This window comes from Vidua macroura, chromosome 2 (assembly GCF_024509145.1).
Source record: "Vidua macroura isolate BioBank_ID:100142 chromosome 2, ASM2450914v1, whole genome shotgun sequence".
In the NCBI taxonomy this organism is placed as follows: domain Eukaryota; kingdom Metazoa; phylum Chordata; class Aves; order Passeriformes; family Viduidae; genus Vidua; species Vidua macroura.
The window spans coordinates 7632013-7649835 of record NC_071572.1 but is presented as its reverse complement, the minus strand read 5'-3'; the positions used below and the strand labels follow the sequence as shown (position 1 = coordinate 7649835).

At 36.1% G+C, this 17823-nt stretch overlaps 1 protein-coding gene across 6 annotated transcripts in view; it reads left to right on the top strand.

The window, feature by feature from the left end:
• USP9X (ubiquitin specific peptidase 9 X-linked) overlaps positions 1-17823 on the top strand; it is a 96668-nt gene that overhangs the window by 29984 nt on the left and 48861 nt on the right. For 4 of the 6 annotated variants that reach the window (XM_053971723.1, XM_053971719.1, XM_053971717.1 and 1 more), the window contains exons 5-14: positions 2205-2317; positions 2652-2870; positions 4122-4237; positions 4510-4761; positions 4839-4977; positions 5894-5944; positions 6448-6600; positions 10374-10478; positions 11964-12170; positions 13007-13143. In XM_053971723.1, the coding sequence (XP_053827698.1) occupies positions 2205-2317; positions 2652-2870; positions 4122-4237; positions 4510-4761; positions 4839-4977; positions 5894-5944; positions 6448-6600; positions 10374-10478; positions 11964-12170; positions 13007-13143 (1492 nt within the window). The remainder of the gene's footprint in view (positions 1-2204; positions 2318-2651; positions 2871-4121; positions 4238-4509; positions 4762-4838; positions 4978-5893; positions 5945-6447; positions 6601-10373; positions 10479-11963; positions 12171-13006; positions 13144-17823) is intronic. The other 2 variants (XM_053971722.1, XM_053971720.1) reach the window with 1 other exon arrangement.

Below are 17823 nucleotides of genomic sequence, written 5' to 3'. Positions count from 1 at the left end.
ACCCCTTACTACCTGTCTGTGGGAATTTTTCATATTCTGACAAGATCAAGTTCCAAAGGAGGAACTGAAAGGACATACTGAATAATAACCAGCTTTTGAATTACATAAACTCTGTATTTTTGGTTGTATCTTATTTAAATTGTGAAGCAACAAAACCTAGAAAGACCCCACTGCATGTTTTTGCCAAGCACTATTTTCTTGTGGTTAGGGCTCTTAAAAAGCTTTTATTCCTAACATGGCCCATGGCCATCAGCATTCTGGAGTGACTTCAGAGTAGCTACTTCTTTGTGACCCTGGCTGTAAAGTAACAGTGATATTTGCATCATCTTTAAATCTTTTCAAGGAACTACAATTGAAAGGGACATAACTAAACTAATAGAAAGTACTTACATGAATGAAATGTCAGCATGACCACCTTCAAGTGAAAGGAGCGAATTTGACAGAGTAGTGTGAATCCTGTTAGACTGTGACTTGCATTATTCCTGGCAGATGCACCCATTTATGGAAAATTCTCTTTTTATGTGTAGGCATCAATGTATTATTCTTTGTTAAACAATGAGCCATGAAACTATCCACAGATAGTCTGGAGTTACTCGCTAATAGAAGAAAACCTATTTGAAAAATAGTGTTTAACAGCTAGACTGATGTTTATCTTCACAATAAATCTGGAATACTTATGGAGTATTTTCAGTAATGAGATTTGCTCCAGAAATAAATGCCATGGTGAATTGGATACTATAAATTTAAAAGATAAAAAATTTGTTTATTTTAAGGTTTCGGTTTTTTATAGGCAAGAATATTCTCCACTCTTTCTTTCAGAAGGATTTTATTGCTCCTAACATTTACACTCAGTTTTTAACATGCTGCCAGAACTTTACAATGTGACACACACAAGCAAGATGCAAGGCAACTTCTGGAATTTATAACTAACTTAAACTGAAATGAGATTTCACTACACAATATAAACCTTCAGACTTGATCTGAAATCTGTGTTTTTGATGAATTGCATGGAATGGGAGAGAGAGGGAGGCCCTAGGGACAAAAAAAATTAAATGTCTGTGCACAGGCACATGTGCATCCCAGCAATGGGAGTTGTTTCCAGCACCCTCTAAAGACCATCTCCATCTCTCTGAAGATGATTATCTGCATTTCTGTGGGACCACTACTGAGTTCCTTACTGAAGCTGTATCTTCTGCATTTCCTTGAAATTGTTATTTTTGCCTCTCTTCACTCACTGGTTTTGCTGTTAGCAAGTAGATAAGAGAGAACATAAAGAAGAATGGAAGGTAAAGATTGTACTTACTCTTATTTTTGCTAGTATATCTATGGAAGTATGTTGTAAACATGGGGGAAAAAAACAGCCCAAATCACATGTTTTTAAAAACAATTTTAAAATTATGTGGAGTGTAATATTTTGAGGTGGCTTTACTAGAACATTATTCCATCGAGTTTTTTGTCCATTTAAGCTTATGTAAGTTTTTTTTCATCCGAGACTTGTTTAGAATCAGTTCTGAAACTTTAAACACCAAACCTTTGAAGTCCAAATGTTGTGATTTAACCCCAGCCAGCAGCTAAGCACCACACAGCCACTTGCTCATTGCCCCTCTGCTGGGATGGGGGAGAGAATCAGAAAGGCAGAAGTTAAAAAACTCATGGGTTGGGATAAAGACAGTTTAACAGGTAAAACAAAAGCCTTCTGTGCCAGGAAAGCAAACCAAGGAATTCATGCACTAGTTCCCATGGTTGGGCAGGTGTTCAGCCATCCCCAGGACAGCAGAGCTCCATCACATGTAACGGTGGAGAGACAAACAACATCACTTCAAACATCTCCCCCTTCCTTCTTCCTTGGTTCTGTGTCCTGATCATGACACCATATGGTCTGGGATATCCCTGTGGTCCTTTAGGCTCAGCTGTCCTGACTGTATCCCCTCCCAAATCCTTGTGCACCCCCAGCTTATTTCCTGGCAGGGTGGTGTGAGAAGCAGGAAAACCTCGGATCTGAGAGCACTGCTCAGCAGTAAAGAAAACATCCCTGTGTTACCAACACGGTTTCCAGCCCAAATCAAAACACAGCCCTGTACGAGCTACTGAGAGCTTAACAACACCAGGACACCAAATCTCTGCTTTCAGCATTTAAAATGTTCATGTAATAACTAATGAAATTCCGTGTCTAATAGTTTGTTGATCTTTCTTATTTTAAATAGGCCTTGATGTCAAAAGTGAAGCATGCCAGCGATTTTTTCGAGATGGGCTAACAATATCCTTCACAAAAATCCTTACAGACGAGGCAGTGAGCGGCTGGAAGTTTGAGATTCATGTGAGTTTTTAAAGTTGTTTTTCTGAAGAGTGTGGTAATTTAAAAAGGAAGGAGACTGCCATTGTGATTAGGGGGAGACTGTAAAAACTGGATCTAATCTTTGAAACTCAGTAGCGAGTTGTGAGAAAACTCTTGTATGCATGGATCTGAACAGGCAGTGGGGAGTCATCTTTCTGTCAGTGTTTCACTTTATTGCCTCCACAGTTTTGGAAGGAAATAAAACATGAGAGATGATTTGGGGAGGACTGGAACTGTATATATTCTGAGTTTATAGTTCATATTCATTGTACAGTCTCCTGCCACATTCTTACTTGTTCTTTTTTTTTATTAACAGAGATGTATTATTAACAACACTCATAGACTAGTGGAACTATGTGTGGCCAAGCTGTCCCAAGATTGGTTTCCCCTTCTTGAACTTCTTGCCATGGCCTTAAATCCTCACTGCAAATTCCATCTTTACAATGGTACTCGTCCCTCAGAAACAGTTCCTGCAGGAGTCCAGCTTGCTGAAGATGAACTTTACGCCCGTCCTCCTGACCCACGATCACCAAAGGTATGAGAGCCTTTCCAGACCCATGTGTTTTATTCCATGCAGTGTTACCTAATGACACAGCAGCTGTAGAGAAGTGTTTTAAGTGTGGGGGCCAAAAGCCCTCTTCATTCTTCTATTGCTAAGATGTTCTCTTGTTTATGACTCCTGATTTAATGTACATTTCTCCTTCTTACTCTTCCTGTCTTTGGCCCACCATCAAACTGTGTCACGTGTTTCCGTGGTAAGCTGGCATAACTCTGCTGGAATGCCATTCGTACTGTGTTAATTGGCTTGCTTGCATTTGCCAGTTGATGGATTTACCTTCTCCCTTAACATGAAATTTTGTAGGTGACAGATTTTGAGGAGGAGATTATGTGATGAATTAGGAATTTTCTTTCCCTCACAGTTTCCAGTGGTGGAAGAAATGTTTTTTAATTGGACATGAGATACCACTGTCAGTGTGGTTTTTTTGGTGGCTTTGGTTTGGTTTTGTTTTAGGGGGATGTTGAAGGTTTGGGGTTTTTGTTTGGGTTTTTTGTTGTTTGTGTTGTTGTAGTTGTGGTTTCTTGGGGTTTTATTTTGATTGTTTTATTTTTTTAACTGGAAGTGGAGATTAGTAATCTGTCCTGGTTCTTGAGTCTGAAGTTTTCAGAATTGATCTCCAAATGGCATTGATAAGACTTCAGGAGTTAGCTGAATTTTATATACATATATTTTATATATATATATGTATATATATATGTATATATATATGTATGTATGTATACAATTTTTTGGTTTTGTTTTTTAAAGATTTTTTTTTTAGCTTTCTAATTTTTTTTTTCTTTAGTGGAACTGCTGACTATTGACTTGTAAGAGCCAAGGATAAAAAACTCCAATGTCCTTGGGCTTCCCTTGTATTGCTAGTTGTGTTTAGAAGAATGTTACTTTGCATTCTTAATGTATTTATATGTGACATTATCACATCCAGGACAAAGAAAAAATACCAGAACTGTCAGGCTTTCTGTAGTAATTTAGCAGCTAAAGCTGGACCTAAATTATAGTCAATTTTATTTCTAAATAAATTTATTTGAGTAGCTCATATACAGCATCTGCTCTTTGACATGATAACAGAAAAGATCTTGTTGCCTGTTTCTGAGCATTTCCTTAAAACTGAATATGTAAACTGTGTAAAGATTATTTTAAAGCAAATGTTGTTATTAAAAGGTACTTGAAAGTATTTCTAGATGGTGCTTTGTAAATACCAGAAAATAACTATTTGTTTTATTACAGGGTTGGCTAGTAGATCTTATCAACAAGTTTGGCACATTAAATGGATTTCAGGTCTTGCATGATCGATTCATGAGTGGATCAGCATTGAATGTTCAGATCATTGCAGCTCTCATCAAGTAAGTTTTTTTCTAAATAATGATTTTTTTTCTAAATAATGATTTATGCATTTGCAAAAGTTGGACTCAATATAAAATACTATGTTAGCAGAAAGCTTAAGACTTTTATTGAAGCACTTCCTTTCACTCTATCTCTTCAGCTGGTTGTGTCTACCTTCACCATTTCATGTGCTTCTAAGTAGATATGAGTTTCTTTAATTAATTGTACCTTATTATCATAATATTGCATGACTACTGATTATGAAACTTTCCTTATTTTCTTTGTATTTTAGGCCATTTGGACAATGTTTTGAATTTTTAACATTACATACAGTGAAGAAATACTTCCTTCCAATTATAGAAATGGTTCCACAGTTTTTAGAAAATTTAACAGATGATGAACTGAAAAAAGAAGCAAAGAATGAAGCCAAAAATGATGCTCTGTCAATGATAATCAAATCTCTAAAGAACTTAGCTTCAAGAGTTCCAGGACAAGAAGAAACTGTAAAAAATTTAGAAATATTTAGGTTAAAAATGATTCTTAGGTAAGATGCTACTCCTAAGATAATATGCCACTGGTGACCTTTTTTTCCACACTTCTTACATTAAATTTTTCTTACAGGTTGTTACAAATTTCCTCTTTCAATGGTAAAATGAATGCACTAAATGAAGTCAACAAAGTAATATCCAGTGTGTCATACTACACTCATCGACATGGTAATCCTGAAGAGGAAGAGTGGCTCACAGCTGAAAGAATGGCAGTAAGTGCTCCTTTTCAGTGAAGTTCATTGCATAGATTTGGTTTCTCCTTTGTACTTCAACTGTAGAAGTAGCTCTATATTGTGGATCCAGCACACACTGTTTATTTTCATATACAGTGTTAGAAACATCAGGTATCATGTTGTGGTAATAAAACACTTTAACAGTAGCCTTTCTGTGAAAAAATGCTGCATTTCTGTCAAAGCTGCTGTTGAGAATTACTTTTCAGTGCTGCTAAAGTCATGGCTCAAAAATGGATCCTTGGATAGTGTGTGTTTAATATAGAGTTTTAAAAAACCCAGAGAAATCTAGATAAAACAAATGTGATTAATTTGCAACTTCAGTGTCACAGTAACTAGAAATGTAATGGTCATTTAAATAAGGATATAGTCTGGGTTTGGTGCTTCAACTTTTTCTCATTAGAGTTCTAAGTGACTACTCTGCTTCTCACATTTTGGAAGCTGGATGCTTCAGTACAGAAAACTCTAGATACTACATTTTTGTTTTAATCAATATTTTTGTATTTTGAACACTGTTGCTTGAATATAGGGAAGTATGAAAATGAGCAATTATAAAAGTAAAATAAGAGCTATTTTCTCTTAATTTTTGTGTAATCTAGTTGTGTTAAATGATTTTTACACTGTTCTGCCCCATCTTTCTGGCTGGCCACTTGTTGTGAGGTTTGTAATCTGCAAAAGGACATCTGACAAGAAAAAATAACTGCAGTTTTGACTTTTTAAAGCAATAGGAGGAAATAGGTCTCTTTTTTACACGTTTCCTATAGTTTGGCATGTCATACAATACCTGTGTTTTTAACTGAAAATATCTAGATTTCATGAGACCAGCTTGAATATTGTAAGTCTGATCAAGGACAGTGTTGGAAGTGATGATGCTGTGGATGTTTGTTTTCTCTTTCAGTGCTCAGAGCACATCCTGCTTGCTTCATTTGGAGCAAAACAGTCTGACCATGTCAGTGACACCACTGAGAAAATTGCATCTCCTTAAATATGACTTGAATATTTTCCTCTGGTTCAATTAGAAACATTTCAGAAACCCTAGAAATGGCAGTACTTAAATAATCATTTTTATATGTCAGTCCTTGCTTAAGTCCTTTTTGTGGGATATGCTGTAGGTGTACCAGTAGAGTTAGACGTATCTTAAATTAGTTTTGATACTTAATGACTGTGAATTGGAAGGTAAAAATTTTGTTGCTTGAATTGAAGAGTTAACTCTTCTTCACATTGGTTTCTTATCTTTGAAATTGTTTGAACATTTTCCAATAATAATCCAATAATATATTGGATTATTTTAATAGTGATTTTTTTTTTGAGAGGGGAAATTAAAGATAAAAGCCTTCCTGTTGTGCTGCATCTGTATTAATCTGTAACAGGTTGGATTTTTGTTTTGTAGTTTAAATATCAATAATGGCACCTGAATAATTTGAGATGGCACTACTTTCTTTCTATATTCAGGAATGGATCCAGCAGAACAACATTTTATCAATTGTATTAAGAGATAGTCTTCATCAACCTCAATATGTAGAAAAACTTGAGAAAATTCTCCGGTTTGTCATCAAAGAGAAAGCTCTCACTTTGCAGGATCTTGACAACATTTGGGCTGCACAGGTAAATAATTCAACTGCTTGTCTGCTGCTGCACAGGAGGCATCTCCTTGTATGTCGTGTTGAGAAGAGAACCTCAGGGCTGCTTCTGCTCTGTGTTAGACAAAGCTAAAGAAAGAATTGAGATGAAATGATGTTCATTTTTGGGGTCTTGGAGCTTAAAATTGTCATCTCAGGTGTCTCCAGTGGACGGGATCTGCTTACACATATATGTAAAGCCTGAGGGAGCAGTTCAGAACATGGTGCAGAGATGATCCTTTTTAAGTGCAAATGAACCTTCAATATTGAGCAGAGATGTGATACTTGATAGCTTAATATTTTAAAATGCATGAAGAAATATGTGTTGCTAATCTCTGAGTTCCACATGGTTGTGTAAGTTTTTCCTGGGCAGAGTGTGATTAGTAAGGCTTATAATAATGACTGTTCTAGAAGTTGTTTAACTGCAAGTTCTTTTCCTTGCGTTGCAATAATTATTTTTGAAAAATTACAAATTTTGCAATGTTGAATTTTTTACTTCATGACTGGGGAGGTGGATTTCCCTAGCTGTGGGCTGCATGATTTTAATAAACAGACTAGGCAGCTGGAGAGACAGAATCATTGAGAATTACTGAGTATACAGAAAATTTAAAAAAATAGGATTGAAGCATAAATAATGAGTAGTGAAACTCTTGATTGTACAAAAAAGCCCTCAGGCCAGTCTTTCAAGTGTGGGAAGGCTAACTCTGGTTTCCAAGACAGGGAGGGCTGTACTGGTTTGGGCAAGGGACAGGGTTAAATTTCCCCATAGTAGCTTCTGTACTATGTTATCTCAGCTCTGAGTTTTCTCACTTTCACCCTTGTCACTCTCTTCCCCCATGGCACTGTGGGGTGGAGAGTTGAATGAGCAGCTCTGTAGTGTCAGCTGGCTTATACCTTGACAAAGGCCAATACAAGTTTGGTTATTTTGATAACACAGTTTTACATGTGTTCATGCTATTTTGAGACTATATGAGTTTGGCTTAAGTGGACTTATTTTCAGGTTACATTTATAACACTTGAGACTGCAGGTGGTGTAGGGGAGATCTCTGGTGTTGCAAGTAACTTCATCATGCCTAGGCTTCAGTTCCAGTATGGCAGTAACTGCACAGGCTGAAACTCAGTACAGTCTTCTCTTACTATCCCAAAGTCCTGTTAAGAAAATTCCATCATGTAGCAGAGCAATACACAGATTACTTGAATTAAGGTCTGGGATTATACTGTTAGTTTTCAGCTTGCAGTCTGTAGATCTTTTCAGACTATAAGATACCTGTGGGGGGAAAAAAAAGGACTTTGAGAGGTTAGTTTGCGGTTAATAGGCCTCTTTCATCTATTTTAGAGCCTCACTTTTAATAAGAGGAGAAAAAATCTGAAATTTGGGAAAAAACAGTCTTCCAAGTAATTACCTTGCTCCTAGTGCTTGGAAAAAGGACATGTGGATAAGCCAGTGAAAATCAAACTTTCTACCCTCCCAGAAAAATGTGATTATGTCATGCAACCCTTTAAAAATGGGGATAGTCCACCTTACCAGTTGAAAAAAAAAATTAGGAATAAATAGGAGTAATTTCAGAATGAATGTTCATGCCCTTAAATACCCAGCTTGCTCTGCTCACTTCTTATGCTTTCAAGTAGGTGGCTACTGCAGTGCTCTGGCTGTAATTTTGCCCTGTATTTTTTTGTGTGAAAGTAACTCTTATTCAGGTAGATGGTTTCACTGTGGCTTTAGCCATGGGATTATAATGGACTAAAGAATACTAAAATCTGCTAATACAGAATGATTTTCACCTACTTCACTATTCCTTGTGTATAGTAGTTTTTAGAAGTTCTTATTAAATGACTGCTTCTGAGAGCAGCTGGGGCATGAAATTCAGTAGTGAGGAGTTGATTTACTGTGTAGCTTTATGTAACAAGCTATTTTAGCTCAGCCTCAGTGCAGCAGTGGGGGGGTTTTGCTTTCAGGCTCAAGCACTTGTGTTGCTGCCTGGCTTTAGAGGGTGAGCATGCACCTGAGACTCTCAGTATTACTAAAACTAATGCAATTATGCTGGTTTTGCCTTTCAAAGGCAACCTAAGTTTTAATTGTATTGAAGTGTTTTCATGTCTTACAAAGCCAGTGCTCACAATATAGGAGTGTATTTGATTAAAGGAATAATGTTGGAAGGCTCTAAATGCAAGCATTAAGTTCCACCCTCTGGAGTTGCAGTGAAAAATCCAGCTGTACAAAATACAGAATGACAAAGTTTGAGATCTCATGACTTATGTTCTGGAGTATTCAACTGGAACTTCACAGGCTTTCCCTGTTCCTGTGCAGCAAGGAAGTCACACACCAGGTTCCTTACCTCTTCCCGCTGTCTGGTTCTGCTTCCCCAGACCCTTCAGTGCTTCACAGGTTCCCCATACCTGTTACAAACCTGCCAAATCAAGGTTGTTACCTGCTTTATTCTTGCTCTTCTTGCTCCCCCCTGGAGCTGGCCATACTTCTCCTTTTATTTGTTATATTGTAGATGCTCTTTCTGCCTTGCATGCTCTCAGTTTTTCTTTCTATCCAGGAAATGGTCTGGCAAGAGGAAAAAAATTAGATTGTTTTCCAAAGTCAAGTGGAATTATGGGTTTAGTACTTCCCCTCTTATAATCTGACCCATAACATAAAAACAAACATTGCTACTTAAAATGACTTTTTTTAAAAACAAAAATTTATGACACCTTATAAAGAATTTAAGGCACAGCATGTAACAAAGCTATTAGTCTGGTTTTGGTTTTTAGTTTTGGTTTTAAATTACTGATGGAAGCTTTTAGTAGGAACTGAATTTTAAAAGTGCTTATATATGTATTTTTAATAATGTACAAGATTAATTACATCAGAATGTGTATTCTAGATATTTGTTTTGCATTTTTTTATTTCTCACTTACAGCAAAAATTTCTACAGTGAATCAGCTATTGATTCTCATAGTCCAAATTTGTTGGTTTTTACTGCAGATGTAAAGTACAAGGAAGTGTTTTCCAGCCTGGGCAGAAAACTTTCTTCATGCTCAGAGTTAAATGGAACTAGTTTTTTTTCCCCCTCATTGTCTTCCTCCTTAAATGTCAAAATTGTGATGTACACCACACTCTCAGTTATAACTGTGTCTAGTGTAAAACTCAGCATCTTGTCCTTAGTTGTTTCATTGCTGGATTTTTAAGTTTAAAAGCTGCCGGACTTCAAAACACTGTCTGGTAACAAGTTGTTTGTAATAGAAGACTTCAGTTGTCTGTGAATCTACTAACACAAAGGAGGTATTTCAGCCTGAGAAACTGGCAAAATACTAAAAATTGGTTTATACCTTAAAACACCTCAATGAAATTCAGAAGTGAATTTTGAGTAATTCCTTATTAAAAACCCTCAAACCATAAAAACCCACAGAAAACAACATAAAAATATCAGTTTGTAAGTTAAAATACACTTTTAGATTTTACTGTCCTCTGTCCCAGCTTGATTTTGTAGCAGGAACAAAAAAAATAAATATTTTGATGCTGCAGTATTTATGGTCTAAATAAATACTGGTGTGCACACACACAAAGCACAGTTACATACTTACACTTAAAAGGGAAATCTAAATATTGTGAATTCCCAGTGAAGCATTCAGTTTGCTGTGCTGCTCCCACAGCATCAGCTTTTCTGGCTGGCTACCTCTAATAGTCTTCCGTATAAAAATTCTGTAGACTGTCTTGCTGTTTGACTTAATATCAATTGTTGGTGGATTCTTTTTTTTTCGTCCTGACAGGCAGGAAAACATGAAGCCATTGTAAAAAATGTACATGATCTCCTCGCAAAATTAGCTTGGGATTTCTCTCCTGAACAGCTTGATCACCTGTTTGATTGTTTTAAGGTAATTTTGTGTTTTGACTGTATTCAGGAGATGGATTTGTGAGGGTGTGTGTAAATTCGTGGCTTTTTCAGTGGTTTTTTTTCTCCTTTTAGATTTGCTCAGTTTGTATGTGGTAAAAGACTTCTTAATGTGAAACAACAGTCTGTAATATTTAATTCTAGAGAGGCTGTTCTTTAATGAGCACTCCTTGTGAGATTTTCTGTTTACTTCCTGTATAAAACAAAGGCCTCTTATTTTTGTTTAGTAGACAGTTTTGTTTTCTGGTTTGAACACTTCAGGATAATGCAGGTCTGTGAAGCCTGTAGTATTAAAGTTACATTTAGCAATCCTAGGAATATAGAATTTTCCAATTAAAATAAGTCAATTGTCTTAGATACCTTTTTGCATTTGTTCCAAATTAAGAAGTGTTGGTGATTTAGTAAATTATGTTTTTATCCTGGCATTAGAGTAGGTTTCGTCAGGTTTACTGGGCAGTACTACTTTGAATCTTTTATGTCGAGGAGATCAAGGACTTCCGTTCCCTGCTCCCCCAACTTCCTCTATATCATGTAATAACTTTTCTCCATTTAGCTTACATACAAAATGAAACAGTCTCAGGAAGATAAAGTTGAATGTTTATAAACACATAGTGATTTGTTTGAAATGACAAAACAACTTGTTTCTGAAAGTTTATGTTATTCACTGGCTTTTATGTATAACATTTAGCATTTGCAGCTTCCAGTAGTGGTGCTCTCCAGCTTGTTTTACTGTTTCACTTTCAGGACACGATCTGCTGTACTGCTTGAAAATGCAAGCCAGCTTTGTAGACTCTGTTTTCTCTTTTTAGATAAATGCATTGTAGTCATATTTTGGCTTACATACAATATGTGCTTTGTTTAGTGTGGTCCTGTAGTTTGCTGAATGTGGGTCTAATGTTCTGTAGTTCTGATACTTAATCCACTGCTCAGAAATGCTGTGTGTAAACTGTTATATCTGACCTTGAGAGATGGATATGAAGTTATGGTATATTGAGAACTTATTCAGGAAAAGATTAATGTAATGCAGGGGCCATGTGTTTCAGTCTGATTCAGAGGCATGGATGATACTAAAGTTTTACTTAGGTAGTGATTATAAGTTATTTAAGAAATCTTTTAAGTGTAAGCACAGGAGTTTTGTGCAAGCATTTAAAAGAAACAGCTGAGTCCACTGTGATTGTTGGGGCAATGTTAATTTTTACAAACACATCTGTGATCTTTAAATAAAGAACCATCTTTTGTTAAGCTTCAAGGTGAATATGCTGTAGTTGTAAATACAACACTGAAGAGCTCTTCAGTTGTGTCTGGCTTATGTATTGCTCTAATTTGCTATTTATTATTAATGACAGGAATTAATGTGAAAGTTCTTTATGTAGTTGCGTCACTTTAATGTTGCATTGTTTGTTAACAGTGTAGGTTATGTGTGGAATTTAAAAAAAAGACATAGTATTTTTTTAAAATACTGTCTTAGGCAAGTTGGACGAATGCAAGCAAGAAGCAGCGTGAGAAACTGCTGGAGTTAATTCGTCGCCTTGCAGAGGATGACAAGGATGGTGTGATGGCACACAAAGTGCTGAACCTTTTGTGGAATTTGGCTCACAGTGATGATGTGCCAGTTGATATCATGGACCAGGCTCTTAGTGCCCATATAAAAATCTTAGATTACAGCTGTTCACAGGTGAGTAAACCAGTATGAAATCAGTCTCTCAGTTTCCTTCCATTCCACACAAAAAATTCAAGCTATTATTTGGTAATTTAACAAAAGTGTTACTTACATAAATTTGTATGGTTCTATCAATGTCGTAGTACTTTTAAAATGTTATAGGACATATTTTAATCAACACCATTGGTGCTTTAATGGGAGAGAGAGAGTGTAATACATCAGTTTGCCTGTCTTGTTGCATTTGGTGACATACTGTAACTAGCACATTGGAAGAATTGGAAAAGAACCCTACCACAATAAATAGGGAGAAAGGAAAAGCAACCCCCCACCCCCTTTGCTTTTCCCCGAACTTCATGCTAATTTGTTTCAGTGGGTTTTGTTGAGGTGTTCTTTTTTTGTGCCAGTAAGTCCTTATCTGTCCTGTATATTAGAAAAGATCCTTTTCATACTATTACACACTTTCCTTTCCTACCCAAACTTCTGTGGAAGTCTGTCAGAGTAGTAATTAATTATGGTTTGAAATTAATCCATTATCCATCCTGTTAAGAAACAGTTTCTCACTGTTTCTTGATATTTTATGACAGTGAGTAGAAATAAATGGAAGAGCAAATTATTTAAACAATATTATTTATTGTTAAATAAGTAGTGCTTGAGTGCAGGGAGTTTGTAACACACTGGTAGCTTCTACCAGCAGGTAGTGCTGCTCAGATTTCTATTATGCTTTCATGCTTCAAAACTCAGGTGATCCAGTATTTGTTTGAATTTGAGTGCTCCATTATGGAAACAAAGAAAAGGAATTAGGATAGTTCTGCAGTATGCTTCATTTTGATTTTAAACTGCTGTTCTTTAAGGATCGAGATACACAAAAGATCCAGTGGATAGATCGTTTTATAGAAGAACTTCGCACAAATGACAAATGGGTCATTCCTGCACTGAAGCAAATTAGAGAAATTTGCAGTTTGTTTGGTGAAGCACCACAGAACTTGAGGTAAGAATGCGATTCAGATAAAATTTTGTCTGTAAAAAGTTGGATGGGTTGGAATTTAATTTTTTTTTTTTGCAAAAGGTCAAGAAAGTCTAGGTAAAACCATGACCTGTGTTAGAAGATGGTCTTGAGTTTGTTCTAGTGTGTATAAATAGTATCTAAAAAGTCAGACACCTAATTCTGGTAAGAGAGCAATAACTGCTTCTTCATACATGTTTTTAATAATTTTTATGGTAATCTAGTGGAAAATCTGGATTTCTTTTTCAGTTATTCATGGTGTTTCCTGCCTAACAATGGAATTAGTTTACGAAGCATAAATATGTTTTACGTGCCTGTATAGCTGTATGCACACACATACATACACAAACACAGCCACCCATCCTTGTTCTTTGATGATAAATTCTTGCAGGTCATCTAGTTCATATGCTTAAAATCAAAGGTAACTTCGGGTGAAATTCTCTACTGATTTTCTCTCCTGAATGGAATAGATTAGAAATGTGTGGCATTTGTTTTATTGGGGTGAGGGGTTTCATTTGATGGTCGTTTCTGAAAGGAAGAAATAATGAGACGCCATTATCATTTTGGACTTGTTAAATATACATGGTTATTTTAATTATTTAAAATGTCTTCTCAGTAAGAAAGACTGAGCCCCTAATAGTATTTGTATTCACATCAGAATTTTTACAAACTTCTGAAAAATATTGTTGGCTTAGCAGTGCTGCACAATTGCTTTGTTTTAATTCTTGTAAGCAGATAAAGTATTCAAGTCAACGTTGCTATTACAGTCAGCTCACAGGAAGGATCAAATATGGGAAAGTTGAGGAAAATAAGCCACAGCTGGCACAACACTGTCTTCTTCCTGATAGTATTTTCAGAAGCTGTGATAGTGTTGCATTCCTGGGTTTTGGAGTTTTCTTTATTCATTTAGTTTGCAGCATGCTTCTCAGATTTTCAGTATATTTTAATTCCTTACAGTTTTTCATTAATGGTTGTTTGAGGTTTATCAAAAAAAGTCACAAAGTTAGGTGCCAATTAGCAGAAAAGTCTTCTGTGTCATGGAATCCTTAACTTTTTCATGCTGCAAGATCCAGGCAAACCAGCTACCTGGTTATTCAAATTGAATGCTTTTAGCACACTGCCCTAAGAAAGATGCTTTGCTTTAAGTAATTAATTACTGAAGCACTTCAAGCATTCAAGGCACTGATTTAGGTTTCTGGTTCGAAGTAGTCTTGGAAGGAACTGAACTTCTTTTGATTGTGGAAGTGTAGGTTTCCTGTATGGTCTGTGTACAGTTAAATGGTTTGAATGTCTCTCCTCTCCTCTTTTCTTTTTCTTCTTTTTTTAATCTGACCATATCTTCCTCAGATTTCAGGATAGTCTGCATTGCAGTATGTAATAGCACCTTATTTTTATGCTGAATTTGAAAACCAGTATGGCAGGAAAGTGAACTTGGAATTGAAAGTTTTAATCAAGGAACTAAGGAACTTAAAAAACACTTTGTTATCAAGTTGTTTTAGTCAGGTCGTATTACTGCCCAGGTGACTGGAAAATTTGCTGAGTGAAAACACAGTTTTGAAATAATCAGTGACTTTCCAGTCCTCTTGAGTTTTCTCATAACTTAATATTGATACAGTTTGGAAGCTGTAATGCATGCATGCAATACCTCTTCCTATCAGCTTCCCTTATCTGACTTAAAACTTTACCATCCTTCAAGAATTTGGAGTGAAATAAGTCCAAACAGGTGTTTGTGACAACTGCCTCAAAAACACGTCACAGAGCACATATTCTTTATGCTACCCTTTTGAGGTGGGTCAGCTGACTTGCACTGGCAATGGAAAGTTCAGTCCAGCTCAGTAAGTGCTACCGATTCTTGGCAAAAATCTGTATAAATTATCTTATGCCATTGGCACTGTAGGAATTCTTTTGAGGAGGAGGTTTTAATTGTTGCTAGTTATTCATGCAGTTGAACAAAGTGATGAATTGGTTATACAATTGCTGTGGCAAAATTTAGCTCCCTGATCACAAATAAATGCTACATGTGTCAGGAAGTTCAGCTTAACCAGAATTGCAACAGAAAATAATATTTATGTAAGTACAAGGACTCTTAGGGGTGCAAAGATGCTAATTAATACTTAGGAATAGTCACCTTTATTACTCATAATATTGACCTTTAGTCTACGGATAATCATCGTAATTCTCTCTGTGTTGGGTAGTAGAGCCTCCTGTAGACCAATATCAAATGCTTAAGTTTGACCTGTATCTACCTGAGCAGTAGAAGACCAATCTCTTAAATTACTTGCCCAAGAGAATTAACTGAACACTGGGAGTTCAGTGGTTTCATAGTGCTTTAGGGCAACAATGATGCTTCAAGTCACTTTTTAGCCTGAGTAGTAGAATTTGTGGGGATCAGTTGCTGTGATTTGGATTTTTCATCCAAATAATCTGCACTCCTTTAGTGGTACCTAGCATTTGTTCAATTGGCACAACTGTCATCTTCAAAAGCTGAGTTACATATGTAGTATTATATTGGATGAGTTATATGTGCAGATAATTCTTTTAAATCCATTTACATTAAGTTGTTTGGAATTTTGCCTTTGCCAGTTTGCCAGTGTTTTTCTAACAAATAAGCATTCTTGCTATGTCCTTTTTCATAATCCAAAATACTTTGTCATCCCTTTCAAAATGTTATTTTTTTCTTTTTTATACATTGATTTTTGGTATCCATTTAGTATAACACAATGAAAATATGAATTTTGCTGTTAACTTGAATTTTTCAAGCTCCTCAGTTATTGCACATTAATGAGTGTCTAGTAACTAATGTGTAATAATATTAAAGGTTAAATGATCGTGTCCCGGGGCAGCATCATATTAGTCTAACCCTAGATGCATAAGGAAAATTTTAATTGCATGTAGACTTTGTCTTAATACTAGAAAACATTCTAGAAGCTCTTGTCAGATCAACTTTTTTCCTGTGCCTAAAGACAATAATTTTGCCTTTGAGTCCATCCTAGCAATGAATCAAAATAATATTGGAAGTGTTGCTCATGTTCACTGTTACAACTCACAGCTCATAACTCTAGTTATTTCAATTATTAAGCTTTTCAAAGTCATTACTAACCAAGATTGATCCATGTGCAAATGTACTGTTTGTGCATGTGGCTGAGAAAGGAGAAAAATAAAAAATATCTAACGCAGAACATTGCAGTCTTCTGCTGATAAAGCTTTGGTTTTGCTGTACTGTGTGAGATTGATACAAATGCATAATATTATGAATATAAATACACACTCTAATATCCTTGATTCCACAAAACACCCCATCTTGGTTCTGTTTGTTCCTTTAGTTGTTTGATCATATGTATTTCCCAAATAATCAATGTTCTTATTTTCTGTTACCTTTTGTGACTGCAGTTCTCTGTCTAGAGGTAACATCTTGGGTAACCACTAAAATAGACATCCAGTCTTTTGCTGGATTTGCTGCTGCTTTATTCTCAGTAAGGAGGTTGGTGGAGATGGAATGAAACATAATTAGAAAGTTTCTTAAAGTGAAAACAGAATATTTGAATCTATGAAGTCCTGTATGTTTTCTTTTTTTTGTGCTTCCATCCATTTTGTTTTCTGTCTGAGAAATGTCTGGGTATTTGAGTGTTTTTAATACAATTTGTATTTGAAATGCTGCTTTCCAACTATTTTAGAAAATTCTGCATGTTATGAAATTTAATCTTTGAAAACCACACTGCTTAGCAGCCCGAAGTCTGTTGGTTGCAGATAACAAAATTACTGGCAGGGTGTTGGTGGCTTCTGTCTTTCAAACCCAGATGGACGCTGATCTTTGGCAAATGAATCAGTTTATCTGTTGCTGTCACATCTACAGTGAAATGTGGTTATCAGCTCCAAAGATCACTGTCAGCTGATGCTAGAACTGGGATTTCATGCCTTCCCCACTGTTCTCTAAAGGTGTGGAAGTACTGTGGAATGCTGTAGGCCATGTGGTATGGACACCCTCTTTCCCAGGAAGGAGGAGAATTCCTACTTGTAATCCACTCAGCTAAGTCTGAGGTCTACTTGTTGAAGTGTTGCAAGAAAGGAGAACGGTTTTGAAATCACATCTCTGTTTCTTTGGGGCAGGCCATGGGATGAGCTGAGTGGCAGTGAGGAATGCTGCTTTTCCCCCTGACACCCACTTGTTTTCTTTTTTTCTCTTTACCGTGGAAGAGCAGTACTGGTTTTTGTAGTCAAGATCATTGCTCTGATCTACAGCTACAATAGTTGAGACACTCTGAGAGTGTTCTGCAGAGGTGATGAGTCCTCAGGCTCTAGAATTGAATAGTGCTCATGACACGTGGGTCTTAGCCACAAGCTCTCTATTTTCTTTTGCAGTTAGCTTTTGTCATCTGAATATTTCTAGTGTTGTTTAAGAGAAGCATTTTTGGTCAGGTCTTGATAATACACTTAAATTACAATTTAGTTATTTATTTGAGAGATCTCCTTTCTTGAACTTTTTTGGGTTTGTTTTTTTTATTATTATCTGACTATATCTTACTCAGATTTCAGGGTAGTCTGCATTGTTACATGCTCTATGTAACAGGTTTTTTTGCTTGTACCAACATTTTTCCACATAGTTATTGTTAGGAAAAAATCAATACTGTTTTTAGGTTTTTTTTTACGTATTGAAATAATTGGTGT